Raw genomic sequence first — 18,313 nt, forward strand, 5'->3', positions numbered from 1 at the left:
GTATATATATAGTTCATACTGGCCTCAAAGTCGCTGAGGATAACCTTGAACTTTGATCCTCCTGTTTACAGATGTGCACCACCCTGGGCACTCTGCCAGCTAAGCTACATCCCTAGCCCTGGGCCTCATTCTTTTATTATCTGTTCATTGGCTCAGTTCTCCAAGGGCCTGGGCTACGCATCAAGCTAGGCAGAGACCAGGGCCAAAGGACAAAGGCTGAGGCCTGGGCTGAGACTATCCTAGGCCAAGGAGAAGGCGGGGAACAGAATTGTTTGATTTCCGCGGATGACCACAATGAAACTACCCTTAAGTTCTCTGTTTGAGACTGAGCAGTGACAGCTCTTGAACCTTGCTTCCTAAGTATTTTTCTCCCAAATGACCTGGGTTGTCCCTGCATATGGAAGAGGCAGCGAGAATGTGAAAGACAGATTCCTGCTGAGGCACTTCCTGTGTGAAGTTAGCCAAGCCATGAGCCTTTCTGATCCTCATCTGTGAAATGGGACAACACCTCACTCAGGTTGGCGAGGGGCATTGGATGAGAACATGGGTGACCCTAGCACACAGCAGGCTTCAGTATCGCTTCCCCTCCCATAGTCTCTTTACACTTTCCTCTACATTCTCCAAGGGAGAATGGCCAAGACTGACTGAATCACTACTGTGAGGGACTGACTAATGTGAGCCAGAGAGGATGAGCGGCTCAGTTCCTCATCTGTCACATGCCTGGGCTGCTCACCAGCCTCTTGGTGGCTCAGTTTCCCAGTGACATTCACTGTTGACTCATTTGTCTTGTGGTCACCTCTGAAACCAAGTTCCTTTTCTGTTCATCCTTTACCCTACTACCACTCTCCAGCTTGGGTCTGTTGTGTGGGAATGAATCTTCGTGTACCTTGTATTCAAGGACAAAAGCTTTGCTAGACTGACAGCTTTTCCAGGGCAAGGACCATATCTACCTTGATCATTTCTATTTCCCTGACTTCACTAGAAGACTGCTGGATACAGTACATGGTTAAGGCATCTATTGAATGAATGAGAATTTCTGGGAGACCCCCCCTCCCGGCTCATCCTTGGTAAAGCAAGTGAGCAAAACCCTGAGACCTCAGCCTAATTCTCAAGGAAATGAGCGTTAGCCTGGTTCCCACGAGTGTATGGGGCAGTAGGACAATAGGCTGAGGACTCCAGACAGGGTTTCAAACTCCATTGCTGCTTCTCAGGAGCCTGGTGACTTTGAGCAAGTTCCCTCCACTGTAATCTCAGTTCTACCCCCAGGAGAATGGTACACCAGTACCTACCAAGGTTATTAAAGATAATTAAAGATAAATATGTATGTCAAAGGGCCTAGCCGGGTCTTGAAGTGGTCATGGTTTGGCATCGTTCTTTCTAGAACTTTCCCACCTCTGATTGCCTCCTGTGCTTTGGTCCCTGTTACAGCTTTATTTGCTCTCTCCTCTCCTCTGGCCCCACCCCAACAAGCCATGTGCTCAGCATGTAACCCATCACATTCCATACTTATAAGCATTTGTTAAGCTAGTGCCTCCCATTCAAATGCCCTCAGAAACTAAGCTGCAAAAAGCAGATTGAGATTTTAAGTGACAGCTCCCCTTTTAATTTTTTTTCCATTTTCCATCTTTATTAATTTGGAAATAACTGTATACTTACTCTCAAATTGCAAAAATAGCACCGAGTTCCCATCTGCCCTTTACCCAAACTTCCTCAAGGGTCAGCATCTTACATCATGCCGTGGGTTGGATCTGTAATGTCCCCGAAGGCTATATGCTAAAGGCTCTGTCACCAGGACAGCAGTGTTCAGGGCAGATTAGACACAAGGGCTCCAGACTCATCATTGGATTCATCCACTGACAGGTTCAACCTCCATGGACAGTTGGGATACAGTGGAAACTAAGAGCCAGGGCTTAGCTGGAGGAAGCATGACATTGGGGTGTATGCTTGAAGGGTGTCTTATCCCTGTTCCCTTGATCTCCCTCTCTCTATAATGACCATGAGACAAGCAGCCTCCTCTGGCACTGTGGGAGGAAGTGATGTTCTATGAGGGCAAAGCAGCAGAGCCAGTCAATCAGGGACTGACACCTCCTGAACCCTGAGCCAAACAAACCTTTCTTCCCTGCAATGATTTTCTCAGGTGTTTTGTCACAGCTATGGACAGCTGTCAGACATAACCATAACACCACCGTTAAAACAAAGACAAAATCATTATACAGTACTATTGAAAAAGCTCTATTAGATCTGGGGCACTGGTAGGATGGCTCAGCAGTTAAGAGCACTGGCTGCTCTTCTAGAGGACCTGGGGTTGATTCCCAGTACTCACATGGTGGCTCATAACTGTCCATAACTCCAGTTCCGGGAGATCCAACACTCCCTTCTGACCTCTGTGGGCTTAGCATGACACAGGTGGAATTACATGCAGGCAAGACACTCATATACAGAAAATAAATAAATTAAATAATAAATAAATAGAAAAGGCTATAGATCTTACTCAAAAATCCTTTTTATCAGAGCCAAGAGAAGGGATTTAATGTGATCCCACCTCTGGTTCAGTTGTCGTGTCTCTTTCTTCTAATCTGTGACAGGCCCGCCATTGTTACTTGACCTTTATAACCTTGTACTCGTGGCAAACGCTGGCAGCTATCACCGGATTTCCGTGGTGGATTCCTTGTGATCATATAGACTCATCCATGGTAGGCAAGAGCGTCACTGAGATGATGCCTGCTCTGTGCAGTGCAGCATTTCAGGATGCCTCCCTCTTAGTGGCATTCACGTTTCTTGTCTGCTCAATGATGTCTGCCAGGCTTCTCCCTGGCAGAGCTGCCTCCTCACCTCTGACCTTAGTAAGTACCTTATGAGGACATGCTTTGAAGCAGTGCCAACCCTGCTCCTCTCATACTTTGCCCTGTTCATTTCTTTATCTATAGCCACATAGGTTCTTGGCTTCCTACTTTTCCTCCTTTATCATCTGACTATCAGATGATGCTCATGCCATCTCCCTTGGCCAGTGGGAGCCCCTTTCCACTGCTTTGTTGTCTCTTTAACACAGCCCCTTCATTGTTTGAATATGCACTTGCATTTTGACTCTTGCGTTAACTTTTCCTCAGAGACAGGAATAAACATCTGTTCACCCCAGACAGGGCATTGACAACAGACCAAAAAAACGGTTCCACCCAAGCCTCCTTGGTGAACCAGTGACTTTAACTGGGATTACTTAGAAGAGTGTGAGGTGTGGGTGAGAGATTACCTATAGAGGCATGGGCAATTTACCTTTTTCCTTCCTAGTAGCCCTTAACCCCTTACGTACCCTGAGGAGGGGTGGGGCCTCAGGTGACTGGTGCACTGCCTGGTAAGCCCATCCTCCCCTCCATGACAACATTAATGGGTGCAATCTTGTGAGGGTCTCCTCAGAAAATCACGACTGCTGTGATTTCAAGGCAGAACAGTCATGTTATGTCAGAGGACAACATTCTACAACACTGACCTAAGACAGTGCTCCTGGCTTATCTTGGTTTTTCCCTTACCTAGCTTAGGAACCAGTTGTTTCTCCAGGGAGCTCTGATTCCTTTGTGTAAAGAATGTTAACTGGAAGCCAGGATTTGCCTGTTGGCTGTGTTCTCCTGGCTCCATGGACCCTGTCTATGGTATCTTGGAAATTTTTCAAAAATTTTATTTTATGTATATGTGTGTTATGCTTGCATGTGTGTAAGTGCACCCATATTCTGAGTGCCCTCGGAGGTTGGAATTGGGCACCAGATCCACCAAAACTTGAGTTATGGATGGTTGGTAGCTGCCATGTGGGTGCTGGGATTCAAACCCAGGTCTTCTGCAAGAAGAGCAGCCAGTACTCTTAACTGCTGAGCCATCTCTCTACCCCCAAGTACCTGTACATTCTTGATCAGTCCCCTTCCATCTCCCTTCACTCCCATCGTGGACTCTGACACCCTGTCCCCCACTACCTCTAACAACAGCCTAGAGGTAACTAACCATACAACTCCCAGTTTTGAAACTATGAGGCTGTTTTTGCCGGTAGGGCCCTGATGGTGACATGGCCAGGGGGCTGGGTTGTGGCCCCACAGGGCATGGCTGCTGACTCCCCTTTCAACTGGAAGAGACTTTTCAGCTCCTGTGTACCTCCTTGTTTTTCACTCAGAGAAACTGAGGCTCAGTAATGAACAAAAATTTTCCAAGACTATCTCCCTACCCGCCACATCCCTACCCGGAGCTTGTTTGTCCAGTTGCCTCAGGAGCCCCACGTGGCCTCCACCCTGCCAAGGAGACCTTAATAAGGTAGACTGACTACGTCCTTCAGCTCTGCAGGGCTTCTCAGCCCACTGGGACACACGCTGGTCTCCTGGGCCTTGTCTGCTTATAGATACCCCTTATTTGTCCTGAGTTGTATCATACCACATGTGAGAATTGGGACATTTGATATACAGTGCCAAATTCAGGATCTTCACTTGGAAAATCAGAATGTCTGGCTACCCTGAGCCCATACATCTACCTGGGCCACAGATACTCCTTGACCTATGCCCCGTAAACCTATGTGAGCTACCTGGGGGGTAGCTCAGTGTGTCAACTCATCCCCTGCTCCTCACTGAGGGAGAGGACCAGACTGCATATTGGTAACCTAGGCAACGATCCCAATTCCAAAGGCGGTCTTTACCTTCCATGTGTCAGTCTCACACCATCCTCAAGTTGAAGGATTGTTGTCCACCTGACCCTTCCTGAGTCAGGGGCTATCTGCAGTCAGCTGGCTGTTTTTCTGCCCACCCCACCACCTCCCAATGTGCAGCCCTCTGACAACCCTAGAGCAGATTGCCTGCCTGCCCCTGACAGCACTCAACTTGGCCATAGTCTGGCACCTCAGACCCTCTCATCTGGACTTCTCAGCCTCTTCTCTTTCCCACTCCCTACTCCCTGGAATTAAACACAGCGCCCCAGTACCCCTGGTTGTGGCCTGCTCTTGGTCTTTGCTATCTTTATGCCCTGGGCTGCATCTTCCCTCCCTACACCCTTCTCTGTTCAACCGTCATCTCATGCAGGAAGCATCTCATGCAGGAAGTGTCACTGGGCCCCAGGGACCCTTCCTCATCCCACCACTGCCACCTAGATACTCTGCAAATTCTCCTCCCCACTTTCCATTGGTTTTGATGATAACCTGTAGATTTATAAGCCAGACTGATTAAGAGGGCTTAGCATATAGTAGGTATTCCTAAATGTCAATCAAATGAAGGTTAATGATAGGACCAGCAAACACTCAGCACTTCCTGGGTGCCAAGCATGGTTCTAAGTACTTAAGATGCACCCAGTCATTTGATCCTCCCTGGCACTGCTGTCCTAATTTTATAGGCAAAGTAGCTGAGGCCCAGAGAAGTTAAATGTCATACCCAATACTAGAGGTGACAGTTGAGCATATGGACTTCCATAAACCACTCCAGATTGAAGGGTCCTTTTAAGGATAACAGAGGTGTGCCATTGAAAGTTTACGTAGTTGAGTGAATCCCCCTCCCTCTCAGCCACAACCCAGCCCTAAGAACAGCACAGAGCAGGACAGAGTAAGTGGTACCCTTTAACTTGGCAGCCTGCAGGAGTTTTTCTCCCTCAAAGCATTAGGAGACAGCATGGCTCATGGCTCACGTGTAATTAGCACACAGACTCAAACATCAGCCTTGACTTGGCACCCGTTTATCAGGGCACATTTGGTTTCCCAATCTCCAAAGAGGAATTGCAGGCTGGCTCCACACCAGCATCTCCCTAAAGTCAAGCTCCACCTTTGTGGCCAGAAGTGTGTGGACTGAGGGTGCTTTTGACAGACTATCTGAAAGGACCATCTGCAACTTGTGGTCAAAGGAAGGAAAAGAAGCCAAGTGTGTGGGAGCCTCTCCAGGACTCTGTATCAAATTCCTCAGAGACATGGATTTCCTTTCTCCTTGGTAGTCTTACAGGGTCTGGCAGGAACAGCCCTACTTTTACAGATGAGGAAACAGAGGCTCCAAGAAGTAAAGTCATTTGCCTAAAGTCTCAGAGTAATTAGCCAAAATCTGAACCAGGGATATCCAATTTCAGTGTCCAGTGGCAAGACCAAGCCAGAATTAAGCCCGTGTCAGATTCCAAAGCCCTAAATTTTCCCACCACAACCCAGGACTTCCCTGGGCCCTGGTGGAATGCACAGGAAACAAAAACAGCTCTGCTTCTAGAGAGGACAACCAGAGGTGAGCCAGCCCCACCACCATCTGACCCCACCTCATGCTGTAGACAAGAGCTGGCTTGGAGGACAGGGACGGTGGACCAGGAGGAGGAGGTGGAGGCAGAGAAGGGGACAGGTAGCAGAAAGGAAAAGTGCTGGGGGTCAAAACCTAACGAGGTCTCTGTCCTAAGGAAGTTACATTCTAACAGAAGGCAGACCCACCAAGAAATGTGCTCAAGTGTAGACACATGAGTGGGCAGAATCCTGGGTAATAAGCTTGGGTAGAAAGTGTCATGAAGGAGACATGTCCATGGGATGCAATGGAGGGATCCACTGAGGCCTGAGGGGTCCACATGGAGCTCTCGTATGTAGGCCTCAGAGCAGGTTGGAAGGGACTCTTTGGAAGAACTGTGGTCTGACGCATGTGGCGTGCTGCCAGTGCCCCGCCTCTGCCTCTGCCTCAGGCCTGTGTTCTGCACCTGCCTTACTCCTTTCTTCTCTGCAGGTTTGACATCTACAGGAAGGTACCCAAGGACCTCACGCAGCCTACGTACACCGGGGCCATCAGTGAGTACTGCCCTTCTCATCACTGCCCCAACCGCTGCGTGCATCCTGGGGAGCCAGGCTTCCTCCCTGTGCAGAATTCTAGGGCAGGGAGGACAGAAGGAAAGACAGGTGGGAGTGAACATGCCTATTATTCTCCAGGCCCTTTACCTCTTTCCACACAGGATATCTTCGCTGTAACACCAAGGTGGAAGCATCTGTTTCTAGAAGGATGTAGGAAAAACTGTCCATACAGGTTAAGGATCCTTAATCTGAAAATCCAAAATCTAGAACTTTTTTTCTTACAGTGCTAGGCATTGGACCCAGGACCTGATGCATACTAGGCAAATACTCTACCAACTAAGCTATGTCCCCAGCCCCGAAATCCAAAGCTTCCTGAGTACTGATATGCACTGCAAGTAGCAAGTCCATACCTGGCCCTGTGTGATGCACAACACTGAAGAAAGACACAGGTGCACAGAAGATGCCATGCCACCTTCTAGCCTCGTGGATGAGGTCCATACAAAACAAGAACTCCTGTTTAGGCTTGAGTTCAAATCTCAAGATATCAGCTATTCTAAAATCTGTTAAAAAGGGACCAGTGAGGTGGCTCGGCAGGTGAAAGTGCTGTGCAAACCTGATAGTCTGAGTTTGTCCTCAGGACCTACGGTGGAAGGAGAGAACCAACTTCCAAAAGTTGTCCTCTGCCCTCCACACGCACACTGTGGCATATGTTCGTACACAAAATAATAATAATAATAATTTTAAAAATAAAATCTGGAGGTGGGAGAGATGGCTCAGTAGTTAAGAGCACCCAAGTTTGGTTCCCAGCACTCTCATCAGGTGGCTCACAACCACCTATAACTCCTGCTCCAGGGGCACCAACACTCCCTTCTGGCTTCCATGGGCCCCTGCACTCACATGCACATATACACATATAATTTTAGCCTTTTTTTTTTTTTGAGACAGGGTCTCCCTGTAGCCTCAGGTGGTCTGGAACTCACTATGTAGACCAGGCTGGCCTTGAACTCAGAGATCCTCCTGCCTCTTTAATCCCGAGTACTGGGATTAAAGACATGCACCACCACACCTGGCCTTCACATATAATTTTAAAATGTTAATTTTAAAAATAAAAACTGAAAAAAATCCCAAATCCAAACCCCTTCTAGTTCCAACCCTTCCACAGTCCTCCTGTAGCAGCTGTACTGGGTGAGGAAAAGGGTTTGGAAGTGGCTAAGAGGCTAATGTTCTACCTTCATTGCCTTGGAAATGATTTGAATTTTTGTTTTTTTTTAATGTTCTATTTGTTTGTTTGTTTGTTTTGAAACAGGGTCTGCCTATAGCCCCATATGGCCTGGAACTCACTATGTAGACTGGACTGGCCTTGATTTCACAGAGATCTACCTGCACTTGCCCTGAGTGCTGAGTTTAAAGACATGTGCCACCATGCCCTGCACTACAATTTTATAATATAAGCATGGTTTTATCCATTAAAAAAAAAGTCACAAACTTACTCTGACTTAGTTTCAACAGACCATTCTTCGATTAAAGGAACCAGGGCTCCTTAGAGAAGTAGCTGCTTCCAGCACTAGGAAGGGCCCGTATATATAATCTGAGCCCAGCAGCTATGTCAGCAGGATCAGAAAAAAACCCAAGGACCAAAGCTGGACATTAAGAAGAACAAATGTACCAGGCATGCTAGTGCACGCCTATAGTCCCAACACTTGGGAAGCAGAGCAGATCTCTGTGAGTTCAAGGCCAGCCTGGTCTACATAGTGAGTTCCAGGCCAGCTGGGGCTACAGGGAGCTCCTGTCTCAAAAAGACCAAAAAAAAAAAAAATATGAATAAATACTCTGTTGGTTTAGAACTCAAAAACTTAGGGACAAAGCCCTGAAATCTATTCCGCTGTAAATGAATGGGGAGGAGGAGACAAGCTCTTTAAAGATTCTGGTAACCCCTCTAGATACTTGCCCACTAGGGAGAGAGGGTTACCTCCCCTCTCCTCCTCCAGTGTGAGTTGGGATGTAGCAACTCACTGCCAAAGAAAAGAGAATAAAAATTTTAAATGGCAGCTTTCCTATAGGGAAACCTGGAGATATACCTCAGCCAATTGAGGAAGGTTGGTGTCACTGTGCTTAGTTACATGGGTATATGAATTCCTGTGATGTATGGGGCTGCCTTGCCTCCAGGGATCTTCCCCTATGAAACTACAAACCAGGCAGATCATGACAAAGCATCACAATACCAGACTGGGGGGAGGTTGGGGAGAGGCTTCAGCAGGATATCTGACCAGTATGCCGCCAATGAGGCAAAGCCTTGAAAAGCTGAGGGAAGATGGAGGGAAGAACTCAGGATGAGTAAATGCAGAATAGGATAATGGATCCAGTCCTAGAACAGAAACAGCTTTCCTGGGAAAGCTGATAAAACCCAAGTAAAGGCTGTAGCTGACTTAGCAGATAGGAGCACAGCACCAGTACGGATTCCATGCTGAGAAAGATGAACAGGGGAAGGCGGGTAAAGCTGTACAGGAACTGTCCTGGCTTTGCATCCATTACTGTTCTACAATAGAAAATATACCTTAAGAAATTAATGCTCAGAAATAAACCAAAATCACCTGCAACTGGGGACATTTTAGCTTCACTTTTCAGATGCAAGAATGAGCTCAAGAGGGGAAGTGACTTGTCCTGAATGTCACTGCTTACAGAAAAGGGAGCTGGGATAAGGTCTTGAGTAGGCCTCCCTGGATACTTGATGTGGGACAGAGACCCTCACCACTGAGTGCCGCAACCCTGCTGTCTGTGCACAGATCAGGCAACCAGCCTGGAGTCCATGGATTCAGCTAGATAGGTGGCCTCAGGAATCTCCAAGACTCTAGGCTATCTTTTAGCCGAACAGTCAGGTGTGTATCCTCCTAGACCCTGGGATGTACCTCCACCACTGTCCTGCCCCAAAAGGGGCCAGCCGTGCCACATTCCTCCTCACCCCTGTCTCTGTTGCTGAACCTTAGACACCTTCCCTACCTCCACCAGTGCCTCTGCCTTCTAGCCAGCCATGTCCTTGCTAATAACAGGCATGTGGCACTGAGGGTAGCCATCCTGATTCCAGCCTATTGTCACTAGAGATGTCTTTGCTCAAGTCTTCCTGTATCTTCTGTGACTTTTCCTATAAGGTAGCTCTGCTAGGTGAGGAAGCCCTGGGTCAAAGGAAATGTGCGTTTTTGCTCTTTAGAAAGCCCTGCCAGGCAGCCCTCAGGAACATGGTCTGATGAGCATTTCCTTACATGAGGGGAAGGCAGGAGACATGGGAAGCCAGGCCTTAGCTACCATTTAGTGCACAAATATTTATTAAGCTGGACTTGGGGCCAGGCCCCATGCCAAGTGCTGGGACCGTGTTGATGAATGGGCTTTGGTCTCCGTCCTTGAGGCACACACAGCAGAGCCAGGAGGGCCGACTCAAGCATACACCATTGCATTATGCTAGGATAACCGCTATTAATAGCTGAAGGAGACTGTGAGGTCCTGGAGGCTCGCAGGTCGGAATTTGGACTTTGCCTCCTCCCTTACACAGCTATGTGACCTTGGACAGGCTCCTTGATCTTTTGGCAGGGTGTAGGGTCTCAGGTCAGTGCCCCCTTCATCTTGGTTGCACCCGGCTTCTGACTAGCAAGCATTCTCCTGGGGTTGCATTCCAACTGCCCAGGGCCTGAGTCAGTTTCAGAAGTCTGAAGTCAGAGCGCCTCCAAGCCTTGCCCAAACATGGATTGAAAGCCTTCATCTAGCTGTCAGAATCCAAAGACCTGGGTTGAAATGCTTCCCACCTGCCTTCATGGTTTTTCACCCATTTACTCACTCAATAAATATTTATTCTCTACCTTCTCTGAGCCAACACTGTACTAGGCCCTGAAGCCACAGTGCTACAAAGACCTCATCTCTGGTCCCCCAGTCTGAAACAGGAGTCAGGAGCACTTACACAAGTAAAGCATGCGTGACCAGGACCCCTAGACTCAGCTGCCTACTTGCTGGGTTGACCAGGCTTCAGGCCAAACCTTAAGAAAGCAAACAGATTTCAGAAAGAAGCCTCCCTAGTGTCCCCCCACCGCCACCTCCCAATGTGGGTAGAGTTAGTACTTTGAGGCCTTTCTGCAGGAAAGGAGCTTGGAGGGCAGGAAGATGATCTGCATTCGTCCAAGTCATTGTTAACTGTGCTGGATAGCTTTAGTGTCAACTTGACACACCTGGGTTGAGGGAGCCTCAATTGGGGAATTGCCTCAATTGGGGAATTGCCTCTATTGGACTGGCTATGGCCATGTCTGAGGGGCATCTTCTTGATGAGTGATGTGGGAGGGCCCAGCCTACTGTGGGTGGTGCCACCCCTGGGCAGGTGGGCCTATGTAGCGGCTATAAGAAAGCAGGCTGAGCAGGGGCCAGGGGAACAAGCCAGTAAGCAGCGTTCCTCCATGGCCTGTGCTCCAGCTCCTGCTTCCATGTTCCTGCCCTGAGTTCCTACCTCAGGCTCCCTGATGAACTGCGACCTGGGAGATGTAAGCTGAATAAACCCTTTCCTCCCCAAGTTGGTAGTGGTCAGAGTGTTTTGTCACAGCAATGAAGAAACAAACCAGGACATTAACCTTCAGGAAACCTTCCTGTTTCATACACTGCAGTATCCAATGGGGCTAGGAATGGGGTCACAAAAGTGATGCCAAAATGTGAGTCCTAGGTGGCACTGGCCAGCAAGGCCAATGGTCCAGCTTTCAGGATGCTTAGCCTACTGCCAGAGACTTCCCATGGAGGTTCAGGAGCTAGGACCTGTACTGATAACTGAGCCACTCCAGAAGATTTGTTCCACAGCTGGAGAAGATATTTGGGTTTAATCTCCATGCTTTAAACAGAAGAAAACTAAACAAGACCAGTGTATAAACTGGAGCCTGTTTACAGGTGGCAAAGCGCAGTTGAAAGAGCGTGTCTGTCACACTGCTGTTTACTTAGAGGGAAAAGGGGGTTAAAATACATATGTATGTGTGTCTGTATACTTTCTGTTCTTTAGGATGTTTTTTTGTTGTTTGTTTTTTGTCTTTTGAGACAGGGTCTACCTGTAGCCGGAGCTATCCTGGAACTCACTATGTAGACCAGGCTGGCCTTGAACTCACAGAGATCTGCCTGCCTCTGCCTCCCAAGTGCTGGGACTACAGGCGTGTGCCACCACGCCCAGCAAAGCTTTATTTTTAATTATGTATATGTATGTGCTTCTATGTGTGGGCATGTGCACATGAATGCAGGTGCCCTCGGAGGCCAGAAGAGGACGTCAGATCCCCTAGAGCTAGAGTTTTAGGCATTTGTGAGCTGCCTGATGTGGGTATTGGGAACCGAACTCAGTTCCTTTGCAAGAGCAGCCAAGCACTGTTAACCACTGAGCCATCTCTCTGGCCATCCTGTTTTGTTTTTGAGACAGAGTCTCACTATATAGTCCTGGCTAGCCTGGAACTTTACGTGTTGTCCAGGCTGGCCTTGAGATTTTGACAACCACCCTCTCTTTCTGAGTGCTTCTTTCTGAGTGCTAGGATTATGGATGTACTCCAGCAGGCCTGGCCAACACATACTTATTTACGTATACTATATAAGTTGTCATTTAGTATATATGTCGTACAGCATATTGAAATATAATGCTGTTTGTTTGTATTAATATTTATATATGCATATGTGCCCAGATGGAAATTTTTCTTGGTAATATACACATGTTCCCTGTTTTTTTGTTTTTTGTTTTTTGTTTTTTTTTCCACAAAGTAAAGCTTCTCTACAGTGCAAGGTTTCTGAGTATTGTCCTCTCTATGGCTGCAGACTTGTCAGGCAGTATGGGGATGTCCCACCTACAGCCTGTGTTCTCAGGAATCTTTTTCTGAGAGCCTTGGCTGTAGAGGACAGGGCTTCCAGTCCCTTTTCTCTTAGCCTGCCTTTCTCTACCCTATTCTAGACCGGAGCCCTCATCAGGCTGATGCCAGCATGATGTAGCAGGATGGTTTGTTAACACTCACCACCATGGCACCATGTAGTAGGTGCTCAGTAAAAGCATGTCCCCTTCCTTCTCTGCTCAGAAGACAGTGAGGAAATTAAGTAAATGGCAGACAGACAAACGGACATGGATGGAGATGTTCCTCCAGTATGGCAGGGTTATGTCCCAGGAATCCCATTGTAAGTTCAAAATAGCATAAATGGAAGTGGACTCTAGTCCACTCTGCCATACACCTTGGCTCAGCCTGGCAGCTCTCTGTGGGGTGCTGGTGACTGCAGACTGACAGGGAGCTGCTGCTGGCCAGCATTAGGACAGGGCTCTGTTTATAGCTACCTTGGGAAGATAGCCAGTCACCACATAGTCCTTCCTGAGTGTATATCGCTCTTACCCCATGAAGAGTTGAGAGATCCCAAGTTGGGTCATTCCAAAGAAGGAACCATCTGTAGATAGATAGACAGACATGTGTAAGGCTCCACCTCAACCTTAGAATCAGGAAGGTAGGGGAACGGTGGGAATTGTGGCAAACCAGTGATGTAAGACCCTGTGTGGGACGGGGGTTGGATGTTTCACAGGAGGCAAATCAGGATGTTCACATGACGTTGCCCAGGTGTTCAGTGTGACCTCAGGATTGTAACATGCATGTCACTCAAGTGAGACAGAGCACCTTAGTTGGCCACTACTACACAGCCCCTCCTCTGCATTAAAAAGCTCTTAAGGAATCGGAAGCCCAGTGGCTGCAAAGGAATTGGCTATATAGGGAGATTCACATAACCTGAGTCAGGCCAGTGCCAACTTTCTAGGGGTTCATACTGAGGCCATGAATAACAAGGGGCTTTGAGGGTCTCTGGGAAAGAATCCCCACCTTGTATGTATCCTGGGCCTCTAAGCAGCTTTCCTCCAAGGTGGCAGGAGGGGCAGGGAGAGGGGCCTCCCCTGTGGAGTGACCTGCACCCTTACTGCTGACTCTGTTTCCCACAGTCTCCATCTGCTGCTGCCTCTTCATCCTCTTCCTCTTCCTGTCGGAACTGACTGGATTCATCACAACAGAAGTGTAAGTCATTCTTCCCTGGGGTAACCTGGCTCTCTGGGATCCAAGTGAGGAGATGGAGGAGTTTTGAAAAGGAATCTGTGACATCACTGGCTCTCCTGTTTCCTAAAAAAGATTTTGAACTTGAAGCAAAATTGAACCTCACTTTGTCATAGTAAAGAGAGCACTTCAATTCCCTTCTGTCTGGGGTCCCAGGTCCACAGACAGACCAGAATCACCCACCCATCATCTATACTGAGGTTGGTCAATAGGCCTTTTCCTTCTGAGTCAAGCCAGGGTCCTTTGAAGTTGTAGCTGGAAGTGCTCTGAGGATCTGGGTGGCTCCCTCAAAGAGGCCTGAGGTAGCTGACATCAGGCATGGCCCCTGTTAGAAGCCCCTCTCATTTCTCAGACCCATACTCAGGAGTCACTGTGGACTTCCTGGCAGCTGGTGACACCACAGTCATCTATCTCCAATTCTAGAATTATCTGCCCTTTGACAGCCTGGTAAACCTCCTGCCTTGGGCCCTGGCCTCAGGCTTCAAAGCCTCTTTGTCACTGTGTTTATGACTTGCGTCATGGGGCTGGGCCCTAGCACCCCCTTCTCCTGCCCAGCCCTGGAATTTTCTTTTTCTATCCATGGAATGTCTTGGTTTCCTTTGCCTTCCCCTCAGTCACAAGACAATAGGAAGCTAAAAACAGGCTTCTTGGCCACAGCTGGCTGTTATACTCTCATCCCCAAATGGCCCCCTTTTCATGAAAGAAACTGAGGCTCTGAGAGGTGGAGAAACTTGCTCACTGTCACTCAGTTACAGGCTCCCTTGCCTCCTCTTAGCTCCTTTCCTGATAAAGCTTCCCACCCACCACTGGTGTGAGCATTTACCTCCTTGTTACTCTGACCCTGCTTCTAACCTAGGGTCCTTGTAGATTGCTGTGTGATCTTGGGCAAGTTACTGGACTTCTGAGCCTCAGTGTTGCTGGCCAGAGTAGGTCAGACTCAGACTTTATTTCTTGCTCTGGAGAAGCTTTGTCTGCTTTCCATAGCACATAGCCACACAGGGCTCAGAGGAAGCACTTGTTCCCCACGGCCCCTAAAAGACAGTGACCTTGACCACAGCAAGCATCTTTCTCTCTTGTGCACATTTGGGTCACTGTGTGGCTCAGGGATCACTCTGTCACCAGCCAGAGGTGGGAGCAGAGAGAAAAAGCAAGACACTGAAACGCATTGACCAGGCAGGCACTGGTAGGCCTCTCCAGGCTGCACCCCTCTCTAGGATGGAGAACACGCTACAGATTGTCATGTTCTGAGTAAGGTGAGAGTGGTGCAGCTGAGACAGCAGCAAGGCGCAAGCACATGAGCAGGTGGCTTTGATATTATGGGCAGGAGCACCAGCAAGTACAAAGGCCCTGAGGTAGGAATTGCTTGATGTTTATGAGACACAGAAAGACTGGCATGGCTACAGCAAAGTAAACAGGTAAGGGAGGGGAGGGAAGGTGCCTTAGGAGGCAGAGCCCTGTGATTGGGGAGTTAATGCCACTTGGGTTTGACTGTGAGCTGTTGGAGCACACTTGCTCACACACTCCTGTATGAGGCTATGTTATGCCAGCTCTGGATACAAGCAGACCTGCAATTCCCACAGTGTTCTTGGGAGATTGGCTCTGGGAGTCTCAGAACAGAATCCTCAGATGGGTCAGACCTTTCATATGTACAATAGCAAATTTACATTACATCCACCTGTCTCCTCTTCTGTACTTCTGTTTTTGCTTTCTGTTCTGCTTTAAAGATGGACTTACTATGTAGCCCAGCCTGTCCTTGAACTCACAGTCGTCCTGCCTCTGCTTCCTGTGTGCTGGGATTCCAGTTGCGTGTCGCCACACCCAGCCCTTCTGTCTACTTCAAATCATCTTCATTTTACCTAAACATATAATACAATATAAATGCTATGCAAATAGTGGCTCTGTGTTGTTTGAGGAGTGGTGAAAAGTACGCCTAAGAAACAACAGCACAGGGTAGAGCTAGAGAGTGAGGGGCTAAGGAGACCTGATGTTTTCTGAGGATCAAACAAGATTACCTGGCTGAAGGGTACTTACTTAACCGAGGGCCTGTGGACTTCACTGTCAGTCAGGCCCTGTCTTGGTGACTGTATGTTCCTCATCTAACTCTAGAAGGCCACTCTATACTTGCCTGTTCATTTCCTTGTCCCCTCCTCTGTTTAGAAGGGGTCTCCCTAGTCTCCTGGAACACTGGAGGGGACTTTAGTCAGCTCAGCCTAACAACGAGGGTATGCTGGTGGCGCTGGGCATGGCCACAGACAAGTGACTTTCGACGTCAGAGCTAGGGCCTGCGAGTGCTGTGAAGCAGGCTGGGCTGCTCAAGCAAGCCCTGACAGCGGACTTTGCCCACTGTTTACCCAGGGCAGGGCTGCCACTGGCAAAGCACAGTGTGTTCCCCATACTGTCTCCGCCCCTGCCCTGTTCAGGGACTTCCTCTTCCTGCTTCCTGATGCTGTGATCCCAGGAGGACTAAGGAGGGACAAGGAGGCACAAAATCTCTGTGGCCACCTATGGCCCCTTTGCCTATGGCCCGCTGACCACCCTGTGCTGTCAATGGGAGCCTAGTACCTCTCCCTTCCTATGTGTCCTTACCATGGCATGGACTTGCAATGGATCCAGGTGGACCCAGCACTTAACACAGCAGTGGGGGAAACAGGACCACCCCCCCACACCTTGGTCTTTTTCTTTCAACTGAAGCTTCTTGACCCAGGAAGCCTGCAGGTTGGGGAAAAACTGAAAGCGACTGTTCTCTTGGGGGCACTGGTCCTGTCTGGTGGTTCTGTGACCACAGTGGGTCAGCAACCCTCTCTTGCCATGGGACTGTAACTCAAGGAAATGAGGTCACCACTGGCTGGATCAACACTGCAGCTCTGGCCTGTGGTTATCAGTGATGTGAGACACTTATTCTGGCCCAACCGGGTGAGAGGGAGGCGGGTTTGTTTGGGTACTTGCTTTCCAACCTGGACTCTTGGCAGGCTGGTGATTATGGATGAAGAAAGGGGCACCACAGGATGTTCAGAGGCTGACTGTATCCAGGGAAGCAGCCCCCTCCTCTCAGAAGGTGGCTGTGGAATCTTCTAGCCCTTGACAGCTGAGGCTCTGCTGGCTTTAATAATTATCATCCTAGTAACGGATTTATAATAAAATGTAGGAACACAGACCCTCCACTAGTCATTTTTAGCATAATATGCATTGCTCTGCTTTCCAGCTATGACTTCCTATAAATGGCCACATGCTAGGTTAACATACACAGGTTAACATCTTATAATGGTTGCCTCAAATTTGTCACAAAAACTCTTAAAGTTGCTACCACTATTGCTGGAAAAACCGAGGCTCCAGGAGGTTACTAAGTAGGGTAGGTAGCCAGAATCTAAGTTCAGGACTTCGGATACCCCACTGCCTGGGCACCCCATCCTGCCATCCCACCCATCTCTGCAGGGCATGTTTTAGAACCTTGGGTACATAGGAGCCATGGATTATTGATCAAAAATACTGACTGGTGGGTTAGCGAGGTAGCTTAGGGGATAAAAGCACTTGCCACACAAGCCTGATGACATGGCTTGGATCCTGGAACCTATGTAAAGATAAGAGAGAACCAAGTCCATAGATCTCTTCTGACCTCCGTGTGCATGCCACACCTACATCACATAAATGTATAATAATGATACTAAATAAAATTGAACTGTTGTCTGGAGCCCTTGGGTACACCCCTATAGGGTGAGGTAGCAAGCAGGCAGAGAGGCTCCCAGAGTAGGAGCTTGGTGGTTACCTTGAGCCATGTCCTGACATGGCCCTACACTGTGCCCAGATTGGGGAGACCAGGAACTTAGCCAAAAGAGGAAAGGGAGGCTCCCTCCTGCCCTGACTGAGTCTGGATTGTGGACAGGACTGGTAGAGAGCCAAGATGTTACCCTGTAGAACAAGGGAGCAGTGGGAGGCCTGACGGCTTCTGGACACGGAGTGACAGGCAATACTTGTGCTTTCACTGTTAGAAGTCAAGATTTCAAAGCCATGCTCCCTGAGGCTTGCTGGCGAAACTATAACCCCCTCCTGCCCCCTGCCCCCCCACCCCACCTCTTACTGTGGCCTCCCTGCTTCATGGAAGTTTCCATTTGATCAGATTGTTAAGCATGGAGGTCAGCAACTTTGGGCAGGAATCTGAACTATTCAAGTGCTCTTCTAAAAGCAAATAAAATTGTTTTCCATAGATGTCATCAGACTCAGCCTAGAATCTCAAGGCCTTGGGCTACATTCCACCTACATCCCCCCCACCAATACCTCCCAACCCCTTTCATCCTCTCTCCCTACAAGGCTGATTCTTCCCCACCTCTTCCCCACACACTCAGACCACACAGTGCTGTGCTGGCTGGTGTCCCCACCTGGAATGTGCCCCACTCCTCTACCAGCACACACCCTTCCGCTTCCTGGGACTTCTGAGAACCCACTACTTTCTCTCTCTCTCTCTCTCTCTCTCTCTCTCTCTCTCTCTCTC

The 18,313-nt window shown here is 48.7% G+C and overlaps 1 protein-coding gene across 1 annotated transcript in view; it reads left to right on the forward strand.

Moving 5' to 3' along the window:
- Window positions 1–18,313, forward strand: part of Ergic1 (endoplasmic reticulum-golgi intermediate compartment 1) — a 117,129-nt gene that overhangs the window by 50,705 nt on the left and 48,111 nt on the right. The window contains exons 2-3 of the mRNA XM_017802640.2: window positions 6,696–6,757; window positions 13,719–13,791. Coding sequence (XP_017658129.1) covers window positions 6,696–6,757; window positions 13,719–13,791 — 135 coding nt within the window. The remainder of the gene's footprint in view (window positions 1–6,695; window positions 6,758–13,718; window positions 13,792–18,313) is intronic.

Source organism: Nannospalax galili, unplaced genomic scaffold (assembly GCF_000622305.1).
Source record: "Nannospalax galili isolate Female #2095 unplaced genomic scaffold, S.galili_v1.0 scaffold104, whole genome shotgun sequence".
Lineage (NCBI taxonomy): Eukaryota > Metazoa > Chordata > Mammalia > Rodentia > Spalacidae > Nannospalax > Nannospalax galili.